Source organism: Gorilla gorilla, chromosome 18, assembly GCF_029281585.2.
Source record: "Gorilla gorilla gorilla isolate KB3781 chromosome 18, NHGRI_mGorGor1-v2.1_pri, whole genome shotgun sequence".
Lineage (NCBI taxonomy): Eukaryota > Metazoa > Chordata > Mammalia > Primates > Hominidae > Gorilla > Gorilla gorilla.
In genome coordinates, this window is record NC_073242.2 from 26,888,186 (window position 1) to 26,910,215 (window position 22,030).

The window sequence follows — 22,030 nt, forward strand, 5'->3', positions numbered from 1 at the left end:
CTGACTGATGCTGGGGTTCAAGAGAGGGATGAAGATGGGGACTTAACAAGTGTGAGGATGGAGGAAGTGCAGGGAGCGAGGGGCTGACCAGTGCCAAAGGGCGCGCAGGTGCTAGCCAGGAAACAAAGCCGGACACCAGAGGGGAGGGCGCGCAGGCCCAGGGCGCTCTGTGTAGAGGCTCGGGAGCTGACGAAGGAAGCGCTGCACCCTGAGCAGTGGGTGGGGGGAGGTAGTGGCAGATGAGCAGGGGCCTCACCAGGGGTCACAGCCCTGCTGCAGCAGTGGGGGCATCCAGGGGTCTTCTGCAGGGAGTGCAGAGGCAGAGTGTGGGCCGGGGCTGGCGCTCAGCCTGAGGCAGCAGTGGCAGGGCTAGAGGGCTATTGGCAGCTGGGCTGGACAGGATCTGGTGACAATGGGATGCAAGAGGGTCAGGGAGAGGAAGCACTGAGGCTGACTCCCGGTCCCGGCTGGGACAGCTGGATGGCAGGGCTGCCGGGCACCCACAGGGAGCAGAGCGTCCAGGGAGGGAGAGCACGCATCCCGCCCAAATGCCCAGCCTCAGCCCATTCAGGCCAGTGGCACCTTGGGCCAGGGGAGAGTCCAGACTGGGGAGCTGGGGAGGCCAAGGCTCACACATCCGGGTTCGGGGCAGCCCAGTCCTGCTGGGACAGCTGGCCACAGCTGGGACTGGAGGCAAGGCTGCCCTGGGCAAGGACAGTGAGCTGTTCTGAGTCGTTGCTGGGGGCTCTTGCTGGCTTCACCTGCTGGAGCCCAAACCCAGGGGGTCTGAGTGACGACCGAACTCCAGGAAAGGCAAGGCCACAACACGGAGCCTCACACACGGGCTCGAGAACACAGACAGGGGCTGCAGCAACTTCCCAGGATGGTTTATTCCAAAGCTGTGGACAGTGAACATTAAGACGAAAGAGGTGACTCACGTGGAACCTGAAACACGGACGCCTTTCTTCCAAGAAGGGCTGTGGCGATCAGGCCACTCAAGGCAGCCAGCCCCTCAGCAGGGCACGATGGCTAACGCTGCCTGGACCGCAGGGCCTTTTTGTTCGATTTCAAGACACCAGACTCCCTCTCCTTCTCAGGGTCGAAGACTTCTGTAGACAGAAAAGGCAGGAAAGACACAGTGAATGGAGGGGCTGGCAGCACAGGGGCACCAGCTCGAGCCAGCAGCTACGTCTCCTGTGCCAAGGACTGTCCTAGGTCTACACCATCCTTCACTGCTAACCCTCCCCAGCCCGTGAGGAAGGCAGAGTTAGCCCCAGTTCAGAGAGGAACAAACTGAGGGAGCTGTGGACATGGCTTTCACGTCCCCCTCCTGAGAGGGCTGCCAGAGAGAGAGCCTTGTCTAGACAAAATGCTCATACGCGTTGGAATTTCTGCTGGGTTCTAGAAAGTCCTCTGGAACGGTGCACATAGCTCAGCCTTTACTTCCTGCAGTGGCTTCTTCTAGGATTCAAGCTGCTAACACGGACCCCCACACACCCTGGAGCCCTTCAGGGCCCTGTCTCCAAGGGCTTCCCTGGCACCAGGCCCTGCGTCCTGCTGGCCCAGCCCCTCCCATGAGCCCCTCAGGGCCCACGCACTTGGGATCTCGTGGGGCCAGTAGTCGTTGCAGTGGGGGCAGCGCGGTTCAGCATTTGACTGGAAGTACTTGGCCACGCAGGGTAAGTGCATCCTGATCCCACAGGTTTCGCAGCTTTGACCCTGAAACAGGAAAGGCCAATGATGGCAGAGCTCGTGCACACCTCCGTGTTCTGCAAACCTCCGGGGAAGCCACAAGGAAAATGGGCAGCAGGTGGCATCGTGTTATCTTCTGGGCCCCAGATTAATACTGAAAATAATCCCAAACGCCTCAGTGCAGTGGAGTCTTTCGTTTGCTTGCTGCTTGTTGCGGTGGGTTTTACTAAACAATTCTGAACACATGAACGCAGTGACAGAAGCCGCGGGCTCACTCAGATCCTGCAGGTGGCGTGTGCACAGCCACAGCTTTTCAGAAGCTTATTTGCTAATGTGAATCAAAAGCTTTCAAAAGAAAAAGTGCACTTTGTCCCAGAAACTCCGCCCAAGGAAATAATCACCAGGTGCCCAAGGATACAGGTGTATGAGGCCCGTAAGAGCAATTGCAATTACAAACAGCTATAGCTGCAAAACGATAGAAACTGAAAGACACATCAATGTCCACGCTGGTTCAGCGGTTGCAAAGCCCTGCAAACTGGTGTTAAGACCACTCCAGAAAGCAGCAATCAACAAGAGACACTCACTACAAAACTGCCAAGATAATGCAGGTTGCACAGAACACTCAGCCTTCCTGAGAAAAATAAAGTAAGCGAGGGCCCTTGGACCCCAACAGCAGAACCAGGGAGGAGGGCGGCAGTGCGTCCCTGCAGGGCACAGCAGGGAGGCGTCCTGACACGTCCTGGGAGATGGCCTCCGCCAGCTATTGTGGGAGGATGCGCCAGCGGTGCAGGAGGGCTGGGCCCAGAGCCAGGATTCCGGGAAGTACCTGTACAGAGCCCTGGGAGCCGAGGGCCCAGTGATGAGCTCCCGTGCCCTGCCTCGCGGGTACCTGGATGAGGAGGCTGTGACAGATATTGCAGATCTTCACCGCGTCGGGGTATGTCTCCCGGATGTATTGCTCCATCTCCAGGATGGCCCGGCCGTGCAGGGTGAACTCCCCTTCCTTCTGCAGGGACACACAGGAGGTGGCCACCCTCAGCCAGGCCCTCTCCCCATTCACCACCTCTCTTCCCTCTGTGATCCCACAGCCCAGTGCTCAGGAAGACACAAGGGTCTAGGCAGCTTTTCACCAACCCCAGCCAACGGGCATCAGCCACATCCCCCTGGCAGAGCCTCGGCAAGGGAAACTGAGGCAAAGACCCAAAAGACATGGAGGCGTGGCTCCCCGACACCTGCCTTTTCTCAGCATCTGCTGTGCCTTCAGACGTGACTTCTCTGTCTGCACGGCAGCCTCGAGGGAGGCAGTCACAGTCCTCCTGCAGATGAGGACGCTGAGGCCCACAAGGGGGTCAGTCTCCCCAGGGCGCAAACCCAAACACCCACTGCTGCCATCCGCCACCCATCCCACTCCCAAAAAGCAGCATCCCTGATGCCTCCCAGCACTTCTGCCTCCAACTGCAGTAGGGACCCTCAGAGATCACTTCCAGCCACATCACTTTACAGATGGAGCTGGAAGGAGTCTGGAGAGGGCAGACAGGCCCCATCACACTGTGGGCAGTGGTGCCTCCAATGGAAGCCAGGCCTCCTGGTTCCCACGCCAGGGTGCGGTCCACCCATCATGCATCCTGAAATCCCTGGGAGAGCCCAGAAGCACATGAACAATGCAGCTCCCCAGGCCGACCCTACTGCCAGGTCACAGGAGAAAGGCAGCACTGAGGGAGACCCAAGGCAGGCAAATGACACGGGACCCAGGACATGGACCCATGCAGGCTGATTCCAGTTTCTCCACAATCAGCTCATGCATCGGATATGAACCACACCAGGAGATGACGTCACTGACGCCTGCGAGTCACCCGAGTGCTCAACTGCCTTTTCTGTTATTTTCTAATTTTTACAAGCAAGAGCTGTCACTCCTGGTTTTTTTTTTTGTTTTTTTTTTTTGAGACGGAGTTTTGCTCTTGTTGCCCAGGGTGAAATGCAATGGCACGATCTTGGCTCAATGCAACTTCCGCATCCCGGGTTCAAGCAATTCTCCTGCCTCAGCCTCCTGAGTCGCTGGGATTACAGGCATGCGCCATCACGCCTGGCTAATTTTGTATTTTTAGTAGAGACGGGGTTTCACCATGTTAGCCAGGCTGGTCTTGAACTCCCGACCTCAGGTGATCCGCCCACCTCGGCCTTCCAAAGTGCTGGGATTGCAGGCATGAATCACTGCACCCAGCCCACTCCCGTTTCTGACACGTAGAGCCCCCCACCCCATTCCCACCTTCATCCCCACAGTGCAGTGTGGAGGGGGTGTGCTTGCGTAATCTGGGCTCGCAGTGCGTTCGCTCTGGAACACCAGTAGAGGGGCTGGGTGAGCACAGGAAGGAAGGCAGGGCAGAAGCGTGGGGTTGGGGCATGGACAGCCACTGCAGGAACAGTGGGGGGAGGCCGGGGCACCAGGCGCTTGTGCCCTGCACCGTGGCTGTTGCTGGTGCACAGGGGCTTTGTGTCATCCAAGTGCTGTGGGCAATGGGAGGATGTGACCAGCCCCCAGGCTTTCCTCGGTCCTCGGTCCTATGGCTGTTACCTTCCCCCCATAGCTCCCAAATCCATCATGGCACCCCACCTCCCTGGCCACCGCCCTCTTCCAGCCTCCCCTCCAGATCCATCACGGCACCCCACATCCCCAGCCACCACCCTCTTCCACCCTCCCCTCCAGATCCATCACAGCACCCCACATCCCCAGCCACCACCCTCTTCCACCCTCCTCCAGATCTATCATGGCACCCCACATCCCCAGCCACCACCCTCTTCCACCCTCCCCTCCAGATCCATCACAGCACCCCACATCCCCAGCCACCACCCTCTTCCACCCTCCTCCAGATCTATCATGGCACCCCACATCCCCAGCCACCACCCTCTTCCACCCTCCCCTCCAGATCCATCACAGCACCCCACATCCCCAGCCACCACCCTCTTCCACCCTCCTCCAGATCTATCATGGCACCCCACATCCCCAGCCACCACCCTCTTCCACCCTCCTCCAGATCCATCATGGCACCCCACATCCCCGGCCACCGCCCTCTTCCACCCTCCCCTACAGATCCATCATGGCAACCCACCTCCCCGGCCTCCACCCTCTTCCACCCTCCCCTGCTCCTGCTGCTCTCTGAGCCCACTCTCCTCCAGCAACGCACTCGCTACAGAACAAGCCTGGCCCTGTCACTCCCACCTCCCCCCCACCCCAGGGCTTCCCACCACCCTTAGGTCCAAGAGCCAAGCCCCTAATACGCATATCTCCCGGGCTGCCCTCTGTCTGCTCGCCTCAGCAATCTTTGCGCTCAGATGGCCCTGGCCTTAGCTTCTTGAGTGCACCTGCTGGCCACAGGGCCACTGCCGGGCTGATGATCCTCCCACCCCAGGCTCCAGGAAACTCCCACACAGCCTTCAGCTCAAGTGTCACTTCCTCAGCAGCTGAGGGCCGGTTCCTCTGGGACAGCTGTCATAAAGCCATGTTTCCTTTCCATCTGTACCAGGACTGCAGTGAGATGACCGTCTCACTGATCTCGGGCTCCCCCTCCAGACGATGGCCCCATGGGACCGGCCACCAGCTCTGGTTGTGCTCACTCCTGTGTCCGCAGCACCTGCTGTGGGGCCCAGCACTTGGCAGGCCCGTGATAAACACCCACGGGAAGATGAAGTAGACCTTGCACTGATCCCAAAGGAATGCCTGACACTAAGCAAGTTCAAGCTCAGACTGAGGCAGGAGCTGCATTTATTTTTTATTTATTTATTTGAGACAGAGTTTCGCTCTTGTTGCCCAGGCTAGATCATGCAATGGCACGATCTCAGCTCACTGCAACCTCCGCCTCCAGGATTCAAGTGATTCTTCTGCCTCAGCCTCCTGAGTAGCTGGGATTACAGATGCCCGCCACCACACCCAGCTAACTTTTTTATATTTTTAGTAGAGACAGGGTTTCACCATATCGGCCAGGCTGGTCTCAAACTCCTGACTTCAAGTGATCTACCCGCCTTGGCCTCCCAAAGTGCTGGAATTACAGGTTTGAGCCACTGCACCCAGCCAAGCTGCATTTACTGAACACCTGCTATGTGCCTGAAACTGCACCCAAGGCTCACCATTCATGACCCACTCAGTCCTCTGCGGGCCCATCAGGGGAGGGGCAGGAGGGATGCCCTAGCCCTCAAAGACGACGACAGCCCAGGTGATCTCCCAGGCGCCTCGCCACAACACTTGGAAGTCAGGACCTCGTGTAGGGAGCAGTCCTGGGGTGTATGGAGGTGCGCCCATCAGCAGACGCCCAGCTCCCATGAGCCGCGCTTGCTCTCAGAGGCCTCCCCGCTGACCCCAACCACCTACCACCCCTGGGCCTTCTCCTGGACGGACAGCTGCCTCAGCACCTCCATGCCGGGCCAGTCTCACACAGGACTGGCTGTCCAGGAGTGACGTGTCCTTGGGGTGATATACCCACCTGGAAGGGCCTTGTCAGTGGGCCCCTGACTATTTCTGTGGGAAGCCCTGTGTCCGAGAGGCCAAGGATCAGACACTGACATGTGGTCTCTCTGATCGAGGTGCTGCCCTAGGAAGACCTGTCCTGGGTAAGTGAGCACCCGCCCCGGTTCTCAGCGATTCCTCCAGAGTGCCGCAGACCTCAGGGCAACCCTTACCAGGCCACGTAGGTCAGAGAGCATTGGACCCTCACAGAAAACACCTGGAGCTGGCAATGTCCCCATCCTGCAGATGAGGAAACAGTCTCCGCAATGAGAAGCTGCTCACCACAGGCGGCGGAGGAACCTGGAGGAGTCTCACCACACAGCCCCTGCCACATTAGCTTTGTTCCTTCGTCCTCCTGAGGGCCCCAGCAGGCCAGGCAGTCAACAAGAAGCCTCTCTAGGGCTACTGCCCAGCGCCAGTGCTGAGGGCCCCCTGCTACTTCTGCAGCGCTCCTGCAGGTGGCAGCTCCCGGATCCTCTGTCCACTCTCCCTCGAGCTCAGAGGCGTCCTGCAGAAGGTGGTGCCAGCACTGCCACCAAACTGAGAAAGGCACAGAGTACAAGCACCTGCAGCCACAGCTCACCGCCACAGACTCCAGGGCGGGTCCTCTCCTATCCACCACCGCCCTCTCCAGACACCAAGGGCAGACAAAGGGCAAGTCAAACCATAAAGTTGGGGGCACACCCTGCAAGCCATGCACAATGGTGGCGGCATGTGCTAGGCACGGTGCTCTTGGGTGCAAAGCAGGGTGCAAAGTGTTGTGTACTGGGATGCTGGGGCACTCGGCTCTAGGGTCTGGGATAACAGGTGACTTCAGTGGGTTTCTTTATGCATCTCAACATGTTCTAATCCTCCTGTAATGAGCAGATATTTCCTGTAACATTTTTTGTATGTTTTAGACTCTGTTCCTCTGCAACCTCATCCACCTGTCCAGTCATCCATTCAGCAAGCATTTATTGAGCAGTTGAGGTGCCATGCACTACATTCTGCAATGGGGACCAGCCATGAAGAGGTCATAACCCCTACCCTTAAAAAACTTGGCCTGTGGCCGGGCACACTGGCTCACGCCTGTAATCCCAGCACTTTGGGAGGCTGAGGCAGGTGGATCACCTGAGGTCAGGAGTTCAAGACCAGCCTGGTCAACATGGAGAAACCCCGTCTCTACTAAAAATAGAAAAATTAGCCGGGCGTGATGGCGCATGCTTGTGATCCCAGCTACTTGGGAGGCTGAGGCAGGAGAATCGCTTGAACCCGGGAGGTTGAGGTTGCGGTGAGCCAAGATTGCACCATTGCACTCCAGCCTGGGCAACAAGAGCAAAACTCCATCTTAAAAAAAAAAAAAACTTGGCCTGAAGAGGGGCTGCACCACAAGCGAGAATGGTCAGTTATAACCTGAGTAGCCCTAGAACATTCCCTAGTGCCAAATACAGCCCGGAGGGCAAGAACAACTGTGACAAAGCCATTGATGGGAGCTGCAGTCCCCAAACCGGGGCCTGAACTCAGCCCTGCCACTCTCAGGGTGTCCGACGTCATCCAGACCCCTGAGCTGTCAGCTAAAAACTAAGCTATGGAGCCACTGCAGGGCAGCAGATAGCCTCCAAGACATGACATATGGGAACGTGCCCAGCAGATCCTGCACTCACCAGGAGCTCCCAGCCCTGCCCTCACCCCATGACCTCTCCACCCTGTCTTCCCATCAGGTACCCCAGGAACTGAATTCGGATCAGGTTCCTGGGACAGGCCCACCCTAAATAGAAATCAGTAACTCAGAACACAGACTTCCCCATCCCAGACGCGAGCCTTCCTGAAAAGGAAGCGGAGAATCGCTGCAGCCACAAGCAGCAGCCTCTGGCCACGAGTCCAACCACCAAGTGAGGAAGCAGGGACCCGGCGTGAGCGCGTCCTCAACACACACGGGCACGAGCATCTGGGAGGCACAGCTGTGGTCAACTCGGCAAACACTGAGCTGTTGAAAACAGGGGTGCCTTTTGTGGAAAAAGAACTGAATGAAACATTTGTTCTGCTCCATTCAGCAGGACTAGACGTGGGGGTGGGGGTAACATCTAGAAACTGGAGCTGCAGTGGTGCCTATCCCAGATGTCACAGCTCCTTTCCTGAAGCAGGTCTGTGCCTCTTCTAAGCACTGGCCCTGAGGAACTCACTGCTGACAAAAACAACAGTGGTAATGTCACCAGTTCCTCTGCCGCCTCCCCCGCGAGCCAGCCAGCCTAGCACTGAGCACATTACTGTGAGGTCCCATTCCCGCTCCTGACACACCCAGCCCCGAAGGGGAAACGACGACTCCCCTCTTACAGGGAACATGAGGTCACCTGGCTCAGGGTTCAGACCCGGGTTAGATGTTAGAGCCACACTCTCAGCCACGGAACTGCCCTGCCTTGCAGTCTATGGGCTAGAGCCTTGATCCTGGGGCCCAAGTCTCTGCGCGCCGCTCCTGGCTCTGCCATTCTGGCTGTGGCATCCTGAACGCATCATCTGGGTGAACGGGGAGTGGGAGGCAGGAGGAGTGAGGCCCAAGTCCTCCCCATGGGGTCACTGCTGGAATGCATGAAAGCAGATAAGGGATCCGAGAAGGCCGGGCTCCTCAGACATCAGTTGGCTACAAGTACGATTTTGGAGAAAAAAATCACTTGAAAAAGTGAACCAGGCTGGAAACACCAAGAGACAGTACCTCAATCAGCCACTTGTTTTGGACATACTTCTGCAGCACCTGCTCTGCTTCCTTCTTCCTCATCTTCTTGCCTTTAAGTTGATCAACCAGGTTCAAAATGTTTGTGGAAGACGCAAAGCCGGTTTCTGAGTCAATAATCAGTTCCAGCTGGAAGAAAGAGCAGGTATCATGCTCATCTATTAAAATGGCAAAAATAACTTTTAAATGGTAATACCAAGTCTGGCAGGGGCGCAGTAAAACCACTCAGATCACAGGCAGAACTGTACACTGGCATGGTATTCCGGGAAAACAATTTAATGTGCATCAAGAGCCAGGACTGTGCTCAGTTCGACTCAGAGGTCACTTCTATAACATCCTCCCAAATAAATCATCTTAATGTCGTCAAATCAAAGAGGGTCGCCTTGCCTCACGCCTGGCCTCGGAGGCAGTGAGAGAGAGACACGGCAGGCAGGAACCGCTGGGGAAGACAGGTTCCTGCACACGCAGGTGTGTGCTCAGCTCAGCACCTGCTCCTCAACCTTGGTGGCTAATAATCCCCAGGAGAAGACCTAAAAGGAATGATTCCAACGCCTGGTTCTCAGAGATTTGGATTCAACAGATCGTGAGTGGGGCTGAAATGTCTGAATTATTTTTCACCTCTGCAGTTATTATCATTGCATCTAGGCCTGAGAACCACTCTTAGCCATGTGTTTGACCAGAAGGCTGAGCAAATAGCTCTGAAGCCTGGTAGAACAGTGCCTGTCAAATGTGCAAGTGCAAATGATTCAGTGGGCACCTGGCAAAAATGCAGATTCGGACTCAGCAGTCTAGAGTGGGGACTGGGACCGGGCCTTTCTAACAAGCTCCCAGGCGATGCTGCTGCTGCTGCCTTTCCCAGATGGCACTTGGAGCAGCCAGGCAGGAACGCCTGTTACTACCAGTGAAGCCCTGCTCTTGCCCATCCAGTTGGGGCTCACACCTGGCCCAGCACTTCCTTCCCAGGCAGCCATGGGGACCCCCTGGCAGCTGTGAGTTCCAGATGGGTAGACAGTGACATCTCCCTGCAAAGCCTTTTCTCAGACAGCAATGGTGGCCCATGTCCCCCCAGTGATCCTTGAACACTGCAGTTGCCACTGCTAATGACGGAGACAGAACTTTCCCATAAGAAGCCCACCTAATGGGCGATGGGGATTACTCTACTTACAGCCTTTCTAAACAAATCCAGTTCATTCTCTGCAAAATCCGTAGCCATTTTGGAAATTGAAGTTGTAGCAAGATTCACCTAAGAAATAAGTCAGCAAGACAGTCAGGCTGTGCTCTTTGCGTGTTGGTTAACGTGTCGCTGGCTCTCCCTCCCTCCCCTCCTCCATCTCTGGCCAGTCACTGAGCTCCTGTATCCAGGCACTGCGGGCCGCAGGGATGGATCTGTAACCAGGCGTATATTACAGACTTTATTCTTTAGCTCAGCCAACATGCTGGACCCTCAGAAGTTTCAGAACTCCAAAGGGTGTGCAGTATTTTCCAAACTCAGATAAATTTGGGAGATTTGTCTGCATGTTAATGGAGCTTCAAATGCAAAAAAAGCACTGAGAAGTCCGATAGCAGGGAAATCTGCTTTGCCATGTCTGACCAGCATTTCCACAGTTCTTTGACTGTGTAATGTTTTTTTTCCAGGGAATTGAGTTTGGGAAACCCTGGACTAGTGTGCCCCTTTCTGAGTGTGAGCCTGGCTGGGAGCAGCCAGATGTCCTCTGACCAGCTGAGGTGTCTCCTAGCCAGGGATGGGGCATGTCAGCTTCCCACTCCTGTATTTCACCCTGGCTGTATTTCACTCCTGGCTCTGCCATTCTGGCTGTGGCATCCTGAACACATCATGTGGGTGAACGGGGAGTCGGCAGCAGGAGGGGTGAGGCCCAAATCCCTACCTGTGAGAGTAAATCTGAAAACCACTGAAGGCCCCACCCACATGGGTTGCAATCCTTGACACTCCTACAGAGTTTCTTTTCATAGCTTCTATGTCTTATTCTAAATAAAAAACCATTTTCTCCCTTTATTCCTAATATTCTATACATTTGGAGTGACTTCTTTGCAAAGAACTGTCCAAAAGAGAAATCAAACCAAAGCAAACACAGGCTGCCTGGGCCCTGTTCCAGCTCCTCAAAAATGCCACTAGAGGGCTCTACCGGGCACTCACCAACGCATAAATGGGTCTCCCATCATCTTCCGTGACTCCTCTCTTTATCTCAATATACAAGGACTCCAAGACACTGTTAATGTTGTTGATGAAGTCCTCCAACTTATCTACGGTGGCATTGCCTGGAAATAAACAGACCAAAAAAAGGGGGGTGACCAGGGGGCCTCATCAAAAAAATGTAGCTTGCTTGAATCATTCCATCCCATCTCAACGCAGGGGACAGCAACCCCAGACACGGGTGGAGGCTGCAGCCTCTTGGGTGAACGCCAATGCCACGTGGCTTCTTTCTTCCTGGAGTACTTGGAAGACAAACAGGCAACAGATGGAGGGCGTTGTGAGGCAGGAGGGCCGGGGAGATGCTATCTGCAACCACGGAGGCTGACGCGGGCTTCCTGTCTTTGCTCGCTGCCTCCTGATGAGAGTCCCGATCAGCACCTTCAGCGCATTACTCAATGATGTGCTCAGAGCCTGCGTGAGCTCCCGCTGCACACACATCCCATCCCATCTCAGCCCTTCTACCGCGTCCCCAGTGCCCCGCGAGAGGCCTCTGTCCCTGTACGTCCCCACACATCTTAGGTGGAGCTTTATTCCTTTCTCTTTTTATTCAGTGTCGGGTTATCCTCACTTACATGCCAGGCTTGTGCTGGGTCCTGGGCTGGAACAGTAAGAATAACAACGAACGGGGTGAGAAGGGTGGCTTGCAGCGAGCCCTCAGCATGGAGAGGCCCTGTCCTGGGCACCTTTTGTCGTCATGAATCCACCCTCCAGCAGCTCTCTGGGCACAGGGGAAGAGGCTGAGACGCAGAGAGGTGAACTGACTCGCCCAGAGTTGCACCACAAGGCCGGGGCTTTGACCTCTCTGTCGCCCACCTCACCTGGCCCTGCCAGCAGGATGCTCACAGCCCAGGGGCCACCATCCAGGTCCATCAGTCTGAGGAGGGGGCACCCACAGTATTGCCGGGGGCTCAGCTGAGGAGGACAGAGAGGCTGCGGTGAGGACGGGAGCCTGTGGCCGGGGACAGCAGGGCCTTTCTCCTGTGGCACCAGGAAGCCTCTGAGCACTGGAAGCAGTGGAAGGACATGGCCAGCGTTGTGTCCCTTTTATGCTGTGAAACTTTTTTTTTTTTTTTTTGAGACAGAGTCTCGCTCTCACCCAGGCTGGAGTGCAGTAGCACAATCTTGGCTCACTGCAACCTCCACCTCCCGGGTTCAAGCAGTTCTCCTGCCTTAGCCTCCCGAGGAGTTGAGATTACAGGCATGCACCACCACACCCAGCTAATTTTTGTATTTTTAGTAGAGATGGGGTTTTACCGTGTTGGCCAGGCTGGTCTCGATCTCCTGACCTCAAGTGTTCCGCCCACCTCAGCCTCCCAAAGTGCTGGGATTATAGGTGTGAGCCACCATGCCCAGCTTGTGCTGTGAAACTTTTTAAAGCAAGAGTATGTATTATTGTTTTCACTGTTTTTATGTATTAAAATAAATAATTTCAAAAGATTCGTGCCTTAGAAAATCATTCTGGAAAAAAAACTGCAACAAAAAATGGACAATATGATACATTCATGTGTGAAACAAAAACAGAACCAATGAAACAGTCCCACAGGAAAAGGCCCAGCAGGTTACCCACTGGACTGACGACCAAGGCCATCGCCAGGAAGGGACTAAACGAAGGGTCATCACAGGGCACTCGTGCTGTATGTCTGTGTTTGATTTCTTATAGACGGAGGCATTTCTAAGCTACCCGTACAACTCAAGATTCATAAAGTTAAAAAAAAAAACAACAGAAGATCACTCTGGTGACAATGGAGGACGTGGCCGTGTGAAAGAGTCAAGGAAAACCCAGGCCAATGAGCTCTGTCAGAGGATCAGACTGTGGGGCCCAGAAAAGCTGAGAACAAAGCCCAGGGCAGTGACACTAATGTGCCATGCTCAGCGAGGAGCTGATCTTCCATTTCAGTTAAGTTTTTAAAAGGCAGTTTAAATTAAAAAGTAGTCATAGTAAGTGGGTGGAACATGGATGTGGTGAGATCGTAACATATGACAATGACATCTGGCCTCGGCGGCTGGAGAACAGGCATCAGGAGGGAGGCATGGCCTGACTTCCTGCCTCCATGCCCCTGCTCACGGGCCCCTCCTTTCTGAAAACTCCTCTCCCTCCACTGCTGCAGCCACCTCGGATGGCCTGTTTTTCCAGGAAATGTTCTCTTCTGCCCCCGGTGCTGTCTTCCTCTTCCACACCATGCAAGGCAGCTCTTTGCTGGCGTGGGAGCCGAGCTATTCCGTACCTGCCTGTGCGGGTGACTTGGCCAGACACACTTTTCCACCCCCAAGGGGAGCCAACGCTGGGCAGCTCAGGTGCAAGAGGCCCAGACATCAAAAAGCCTCGTTCAGTGCGGAGTGAGTGACAGGAACCCTGTCCACCCAGTGTGACACTGGGGCAAGTCCCAACTCTCTCTGAAAGCGACAACTCACATTTTCCACTAACGAGGCCCCTCCTGGGTATCACTGAGAACAATGTGCCCTGTGGGCAGATGAGAAGCATTCTGATCTATTGGACTTTCCAGACACCCCGTTGCGGGGAGGGAGCCAGCAGCCCTCTCTGCCCTTCCCCTCTCCACACCACCTCTGGTTTGGCGTCCGGCCTCATTTTTCAGAAACCATGAATGTTTTGCTGTATTTTCATCTGACCAACCACTTCCTCCTACTGTACTTGCTCACTGCACACACCAGCCACTGCTTGGGCGCTCCCGTTCTCTCCGCTATCGCCCTCTTTCCTTCCACACGCTTCCTGCATCAGGGTCATGTCCACGATCTCCATCGCTGACCCTGTAACTGTTTCTCACGGAGGCCCCGCGCCCTTGCAGCTCCTCTTAATCGTGACCTGAGAAGAAACTTCTCTTACGCTCAGCACCCCCAAACCCTTCAACTGACTCCTTTCAGCAGCAACAGAGGTGGCGTGGTGGCATGGGGCCAGAAGCAGAGGTGTGGGCTCTAGCCCATCCTGCCCTCCCGCTCTGTGGGGCCCTGCGTGAGCCTCTCCCCCACTTCTCATCTCTAACAGCCACACACAGTCTCGCCTCCAGCCTCACACATGTCCAGAACCCTCTTCCCTCCCGCTTCTCTACCACCACCCCTGGCTGGACCCCAGCCTCCTGATCCTCCGGCAGCCTCCCGTACAGGCCTTCCCCAACCAGATAAGCTGCACTTCCCAGCTCTGTCCTCCCATGGCAGCACTTCCTTCCTCATCACGTGGCACTCCAGTTACTGTGTCCAGCCGCCCCAAGACAGGAGTCAGCTGGTGACACCTGCCAGCCCAGCAGCCATGTCCCTCCCTAACGAGACCTTCGCCTTTTTTCTTTCTTTTTTTTTTACAATTGTCTTTCTCTTACATTTGCGGTTTTGGTGAGAGAATAATTCCAGGTATGATATTCAGGGAACCAGAAAGCAGAAAGCTGAAGGGACCAGAGATTAGGGCAGCCAGGAGTAGACAGAGAACCCCTATCAGCCAGACACTCTCCCAGTCTGAGCAAGGGACAAAAGGAAGCTTGGAGGTGGCTCCAGCCCAGAAGCTACAGAGGGCCAGCTGCTCTGGCCATGAGGTGATGCCATGCTTCCTGCCTATCCCCAACTGTGCACCTGGCCACCAATGAGTCCTATGTGTCCCTCCCCCAATAGCATCCCGACACATTTTTTTTTTTTTTTTTTTTGAGATGGAGTGTCACTCCATTGCCCAGGCTGGAGTGCAGTGGCACAGTCTCAGCTCACAGCAACCTCCACCTCCCAGGTTCAAGCGATCCTCCTGCCTCAGCCTCCCCAGGCACTGGGACTACAGGTGTTTCACCACCACACCTGGCTAATTTTTTGTATTTTTAGTAGAGATGGGATTTCACTATGTTGGCTGGTCTGGTCTCAAACTCCTGACCTCAAGTGATCTGCCCACCTGTCTCCCAAAGTTTTGGGATTACAGGCGTGAGCCACCGCGCCCGGCCCCGACACATTCCTTTCTAAGTTGACCAGAACTGGGGTCTCTTGCTTGCTCCCAAGATCCTTATGATGTCCACTAAGCGCTAAGGTTGCACCAGATCGCTGCTTCCCAGCCTCAGGTCTTCAGGACAGCTAATGCCCACAGCTCTGCCCCTGGTCTCTCCCCTGATCCTGGAGCCCTGGTGGAGAAGCTACAGTTTGCCAATCTGTAGGGATACACTGGGCTAAAGGCATGCCTGAGGATCCTTTTGACCTCAATATTCTACGAGCCCATGGTCATGATAAAGAGTGTGGAATAAAGTCCGTATGGTGAGATTCTGAGACAACTACTTTCAGTCTTAGAAATACCACTTTGAAGACTTAGGAGTTAATTAACAACACCACTCCTTTTCAGAATCCAGAACCAACTGAAGAAAAAGACACATCCTTCAGTAAATATCAAAACATCAGGTTTTCTGTAGGTAGAGCTGGATCAGAGGCTGGTTCTCTGCACACCACCAACCTCCAGTCAGTGATATGGGAGGCCCAGCTATGAGGACAGAGGAACGAGGCCCTAGCCCTAGCACAGATGTCTCCTCTAGAGGGAAAGAGATACCCTAGCCAGGACAACCAGCAACATGTTTAAATCAAGTAAATTGAACCTCTAAACCTCTAAACACAGTGCTACCTGTGTTCTCTCTACTTGGAAGAGGCAGGGTGTGTCTGGATTTCTTAAGGGCTATAGTAAAGCAGCTCATGTTAGGCTAAAATCAAGGGGCCTGCAAATGTGTGGCTATGATTACCTTATTATGTGCCAGCACTATGCATTCACATGGTTCATTTCATCATGACAATAACAGTAACTCCGTAAGGTGAAATCACTAGTATCATCTGTATATACAGGAGGCTTGGAGAGGTTAACAACTTGCTCATAGTTTCCGTAACTTGGAAGGAAATGGAGCCCGGGCTTGCCCGACCCCAGATCCTAAGCTCCCAGGCACTAAGCCCCATGGGCTCCACAGAACAAGCCTGAGGACATCCTCTATACCAGACCCCACCGTCATCTCGTCTATACCCTCCTGCACCTGCCCTGTGCTTCAGAGTCACCGAGAGAGACTGGGCCAACAGGGAAGGATGGAAGGCATCTGGGCACCTGATTAGGACACCAGAGGTGGTACCCAAAGAGGAGCTGCACTCACAGAGGAGATGCATTGGATCAGCCCGGCCTGGCCCAGCCCAGCATCCATCATCCCCTCAGCTCAGACCAGCCCAGCATCCATCATCCCTTCAACCCAGCTCAGCCCAGCATCCATCATCCCCTCAACCCAGCCCACCCCAGCATCCACCATCCCCTTGGCCCAGCCCTGAGCACTGGGCCAGGTCCAGGGTGCAGGGACAGCATGCAGGGCAGCAGGAGCAGCTGAGGAAAGGCAAAGACCCTGGAGCAAACAGAGCCACTCTTCCTTTAACAGGAAATGCCCATCAGTGGTGGCAATTGAAAACGGGCCTCCAGGCAAGTGACAAGCACTGAACAAAACAGGACACTTCTCCCCTAAGGAGAAGGGTTGGCTCAAGTCATCTTGAGAGATTTTTTTTTGGACTAATTCTGTATACAGTTTCTCCTTTTCTTTTAAAATTAAATTTTAAGGCCAGGTGTGGTGGCTTACACCTGTAATCACAGTACTTTGAAAGGCCAAGGCAGGAGGATCATTTGAGGCCAGGAGTTCAAGACAAGCCTGAGCAATGGATCAAGAGCTCATCTCTACAAAAAAATTTAAAAATCAGCCAGGCATGGTGGCATGTGGCTATAGTCTCAGCTACTTGGGAGGCTGAGGCAGGAGGATAGCTTGAGCCCAGGAGTTGGAGACTGCAATGAGCTATGATCGCATGACTGCATTCTAGCCTGGGTGACAGAGCTAGGCCATCTCTCAAAAAATGAAAGAAATGATTAAGTTACATTGGAATGTAATGTTACCAATGAGCCTCTTCTTGCTATATCAGGGTCCCTGCTTCCCAGAGGCTACTGGAACCTAGGATTCACTGTGCACTTGGGCAACAGGAAATTGGGAAGTCTACTGCCCTGACCTCTGACCAACAAATAGTTTTGTTCTAAACTAGGCAATAAAAACATAAAATGTTATTTTTAGGCAGAGGAAATAACAGCAAAAAATAAGACTCCAAAGGCCCAAGCCACTGTGAGCCAACTTACCCTCTGACAGCCCTCCCGACAGACAGGGTGGACGGGCGGTCCTGCTAGCACAGCACTGAGGACAGGGCAGGGCAGGCCAGGCCCTGGATGAGACGGAGGTGCAGGAGTGGAGCTGGCCCAAGAGAGCAGACCCTGGGCTGGGAAGAAGGAAGGGCTGGTGGGCAGGACACGGGGCTGGGGAGGTTTGTGAGGGGCCACAGGATTTCACCTCTCAGCCTGTAGCTCTCATCTTTCCCCCAGCCGCCTGGGGAAAAAGATTCTCTGGACCTTCAGGCACACAGATGCAAAGATAAGAACTGCCATGGGCACTTCCGAGCATGGCCAGTGAACAATGCTGGGAAGAGCAGGGTGGAAGGAGAGTGGCTGGTCTGTGGTAGATCACTTAGTGACAAACCGTCCTCTCCATCGGTGCACTAGCTCATTCACTACACGCTGCAGCGCCGCTCCTCACCTCTCAGCAGACCCTCAGCAACCAATGCGGAGGCGAGCCAGAAAGGATCGCTGCTTCTCTTTCTCAGAGGTCAGAGAGATGAAGGACATACCTAAGACGAGACAGGAAGTGACAAAGTCTAGACCAGAAATCAGATGTCTGGCCATTAGCTGGATGCAATCACGAAAGGATGTGGGCATTCATCAGAAAAAAATTCTTACATATACATGCAATGATGTTGAGAATACTTCAAAATAACGTGGGTAAGCAGGTACAAACATAAATAAAACAAGAATAGTCCTGCGTTCATCGTCGGAACTGAGTGATGGCACACAGGGCTTCACTGTATCCGTCTCTCCACTTTTCTGTTTGACTTTTTCCATAATAAAATGTTGTAAAAATACTTCAGTGCTCAACAATCATATAACTTGACTCCTTGACCCTCATGAATCTCAATCTAAAGAGAAAAATGAGTGTTGTGTGACAAGGTAGATGAGCTCAGCGCTCTGACAGTAGAGAAGAAATAGGATTTTAATAACGTATGGTTTTAAAACCTATTGTTCTGAGATCTGTACACAGAGTTCTTTTCTTCTTAAACTCAAGAAGTTTATTACAATCAGAAGTTTATTACAATCAGAAAATCTGCTCTTTAGCCTCACTCAAATGACAGAGCATAAAACTTATTTTATGTTACTGGGCACAGTACCTGCATCTCAGCTGCATGCATTTATGGTACTAAAACCTATGACACCACTGCAGGAGTGGTGATGGGGACATCCACTTGCTGTCCCTATCTATGCAGCATCTATGGGACCTTCCCCTGGCTGGAGGTCTACCAGTCAGGACTCCCACTGGCAATAAAGCAGTGCCCACTGCTTTATCACGGTAAAGTTCTGGATCATAATGGAAATCGTCATGAGAAACATAAACTACTATATATTTTGCTACTGATGCTGTTCATACACATTTCATCTTAATCACACCCACTGAAAACAGGTGGTCCATCTATCCTTGAGATGAGTGGCAGCTCTGACACCTTCTGTGGCGCTCTGGTCCCCATCCCTACCCATGCAGGAGCCCTCGCAGCGCTGATACAGGGGCTCTGCAGGGGACAGGAGAGAGGCTTCCTGGTCACCCCAGCCCTTGAAACCACAGCAGTTCTTCCTGATCCCTGTTGGGTAAGTTTCCTCCTGCTCAGATTGCACTGAGCGAAGTGAAAATGGACAAATCCGATGCCTACAGAGGCAGGCAGGAAGCACAGCTGCAGACAGCTGTGGGCACAGCAGGGAGCTGGCGGCACACATTCTACCAAAGAAGGCAGCACTGCTCTGCTCCAGCCGAGTGCCCAAGTTTTGGGTGTTTACACAGAATCTCCTGGCGGTTGTTTTCTGTTTAACCTGGTAATTCTTAAAAATTACAAACACTATAGTGCAAACAAACAATGCCTGTAAGTTATATACCACTGACAGTTCACCGTCTCCCAATTCCGATGTGGGCAGGAAACCCGCTGTCATGAGACACAGTGATTAATGAGGTCACTCTGTTCCCTGACCCACCAGCTAAGCAGTTACTATTTCTCACACAGGCTGGACTGTGAGCAGCTCAAAGGAATGGACCATGTTACACTCATTCTTCTGAGAGACTGAACATACAAACGGCCAATGGGCTGCAGCCAATGGCCAGACCACGTATAAAAGCAGAACTCCAACCCAAAATCTACATCAACCTGCCCAGAAAGCCACCCCACCACCTCTAAGTCAGACCTGCAGGAAGCCAGGCCAGTCCCGTAGCAACCAGTCCAGAAGCCAAAACTAACCCACAATCATGGCCCAAAAGGACCAAGGCAGGATCAGTAACTGATACTACCCTAATTGATTTTATTTTATATTTTAGAGATGGGGTCTCGCTCTGTCATCTAGGCTGGAGAGCAGTGGTGCAATCATAGCTCACTACAGCCTCGAACTCCTGGGCTCAAGTGATCCCCCCACCTCAGTCTCCCCAGTAGCTGGGACTACAAGCACGAGCCACTATGCTCAGCTAACTTTGTTTTTTTCTGCAGACCCTGAGGTCTCGCAATGTTGCCCAGGCTGGTCTCAAACTCCTAGCCTCAAGTGTTCCTCCCGCCTCAGCCTCCCAAGTAGCTGGGACTACAGGCATGTACCACCATGCTTGCCAGCTTCCCTAATTTTTATCCCTGTTTCTAAGAGACAACAAACCAGAGAAAGCCACATATGTACTTCTAACCAATCACATAGGACGCCCCACTTCTGGTTAGCTGTCTCCACCTTGCCCTGGCCAGCAGCCTCCACTCAGGCACACCTGAAGCCTCCCCACTCCTCTGCCTACCTGCAGTCTCTGCTAAACCCAAGTGGAGGCTGCCTCTCTTGCTGGAGCAAGCTCTAAATAAGCAGCTGCTGCCTGTTCTGCTGCCTGATCTCCGTTTATGTTCACACTTTATCCGTGGAGGACTCAATTTGGTGCCCATTCTGGGCTAAGCAGGGGCTAAGAAGTGGCTGGTATGAAGGCGGCTGACTGGAGTCGCTCTGACAGGCGCACGCCCTTCCCTTTCCCCACTCACTACAGTCTGAAGCAGGCAACAGCCTCCAACATTCTCCCGGTGTCCCCTCTAGCCTTCTCCATCTGTCTGTCCTCCACATGCAGCTGAGTGGAGCCAGGTCCCAGCACTCAGCCTGGAAGATGTCTGGGGCTCCATCCCCTGACCTATGTTGCCACCTGCCTTTCTGTTCGCCACTCCCCCACACCAAGCTCCTCCCCATCTCAGCCCCTTCACTCATGCTGCCTTCCCCTTGGAAAGCGTCTCCCGCATATCTCTGCAGGGCTGCCCCTCATCACCCGAGCATCGCCACATATGGCAGCTCCACAGAAAGGTCTGAACAGAGGCCCTGGCCAAAGCCACACCCCAGGCCCGCTCTACCGAGGGACTCAATGCTTCCTTCCAGCACTTAGCACCCCAAACTACCACACTGTCTGCCTCCAAGTTGCGGTCTTTCTCTTTCTAAGCAGAATGCCAGCTCCCTGAAGGCTGGGATCTGCTCATCCTATTCACCACAGCAGCCCAACATTCAGCTGACACTCAAGACGTATCCGTCAACGAACCGAAGAAGATGTGTGGTACAAGTGGTGACCATGCTTTGTGAATTTTCTAGGAAAACCCCAAGAGAATTCAGCCCTGTGGTCTATACAATAATTCCTATCACACTATCATACCAGCACCATGGGTCTTCTGACAGTCACCCCCCACCACTCACCCCCAGCAATTGGGATTAGATGGCAAGTTAAGGGGCAGAAAAGGAAGGAAGAGGCAGTGGTGAGCATGAAGTGAACGTGTGCCCACAAGCACTCTGTGCCAGGCGCTGAACATACATTCCCTTGCTTAATCCTCAAGACTCTTCCATGAAATGAATGTGATGTCCCTTATAACACAGAAAGCTGAGACTCAGAAAAGTAAAAGAACTTTCCCCAGACCCTGGAAGAAACAGGACTTGAATTCATGCCTTTGAAAAATGGCTTCCCTGTTCCAGCCAGCGGGGTCTGTGGTAATCCCACTGAATCCATTCCCAGTACTTCCACGCATCAGCACATAACCTCTCTCATGTCTGGGATCCAGTTCAAAATGCATTCCCAAACACATGATGTGTGCGCTTAGAGGAGCGTGAAGCGCACAGAAATCCTGGCTCAGCAACTCCATGCTAGCCTGAAAGGGCTGCGGTGGAGCCGTCCAGCCTGGACTCCCAGGCTGCAGACATGAAGAATGGGCAGGACTTGGACACATCTAGGCCAGCAAGGGCCAGAGACACAAAAGCAACATCAATTTCCTTGTGGTTACAGAGCTTCTTGAACCCAAAGATTCCTGTCTAAGCACTTAATAACTGCCGGCTGTCAATTCTGTATGTTGAGAAATTCATCGAGTCACACGTTAGATGTTACTTTTCATACTCATTTTTTGCCACTTTTCAGTTATGATCCCAGACTTTATCTCCCTTGATTAACTGAAAGGCAGACCGGCTCTGACAGTGGTATGCTGATTAACTGTTCATCATTGCCAAAGGGGAGATCTATAAATCAAATCACTAAAAACAGAAGGAAAATGTACTTGGAGCCAGCTTCTAATTATGACTGAGTCTTCCTTGGAAAGAGAAGGTGCTTACAAATAGGACTACAGACAGGATGGAATACTAAAACAAAATGTCAACATCGCTGATTCACCATCAACGCACGTAGCCTGATGATGTACAGGAGTCCAGCGTGAGATGACGAAGCAGATACAGGCATGTCAATCAGCACGCTGGGAACAAACCCGGCATGAAGGCAGATAAGAGAGTTGACAAAAACAGAAAATCTTTATCAAACCCCAACGT

At 53.4% G+C, this 22,030-nt stretch overlaps 1 protein-coding gene across 3 annotated transcripts in view; it reads right to left on the reverse strand.

The window, feature by feature from the left end:
- Positions 1-866: 866 nt before the first annotated feature.
- The window catches only part of LOC129527614 (non-structural maintenance of chromosomes element 1 homolog), a 43,780-nt gene continuing 22,616 nt past the window's right edge, over positions 867-22,030 (reverse strand). For 2 of the 3 annotated variants that reach the window (XM_055365554.2, XM_055365555.2), the window contains exons 3-8: positions 11,053-11,174; positions 10,063-10,140; positions 8,880-9,026; positions 2,582-2,698; positions 1,599-1,719; positions 867-1,109 (exon numbers count right to left, since the gene is read on the reverse strand). In XM_055365554.2, the coding sequence (XP_055221529.2) occupies positions 1,030-1,109; positions 1,599-1,719; positions 2,582-2,698; positions 8,880-9,026; positions 10,063-10,140; positions 11,053-11,174 (665 nt within the window). In that variant the 3' untranslated portion in view covers positions 867-1,029. The remainder of the gene's footprint in view (positions 1,110-1,598; positions 1,720-2,581; positions 2,699-8,879; positions 9,027-10,062; positions 10,141-11,052; positions 11,175-22,030) is intronic. The other variant, XM_055365556.2, reaches the window with a different exon arrangement.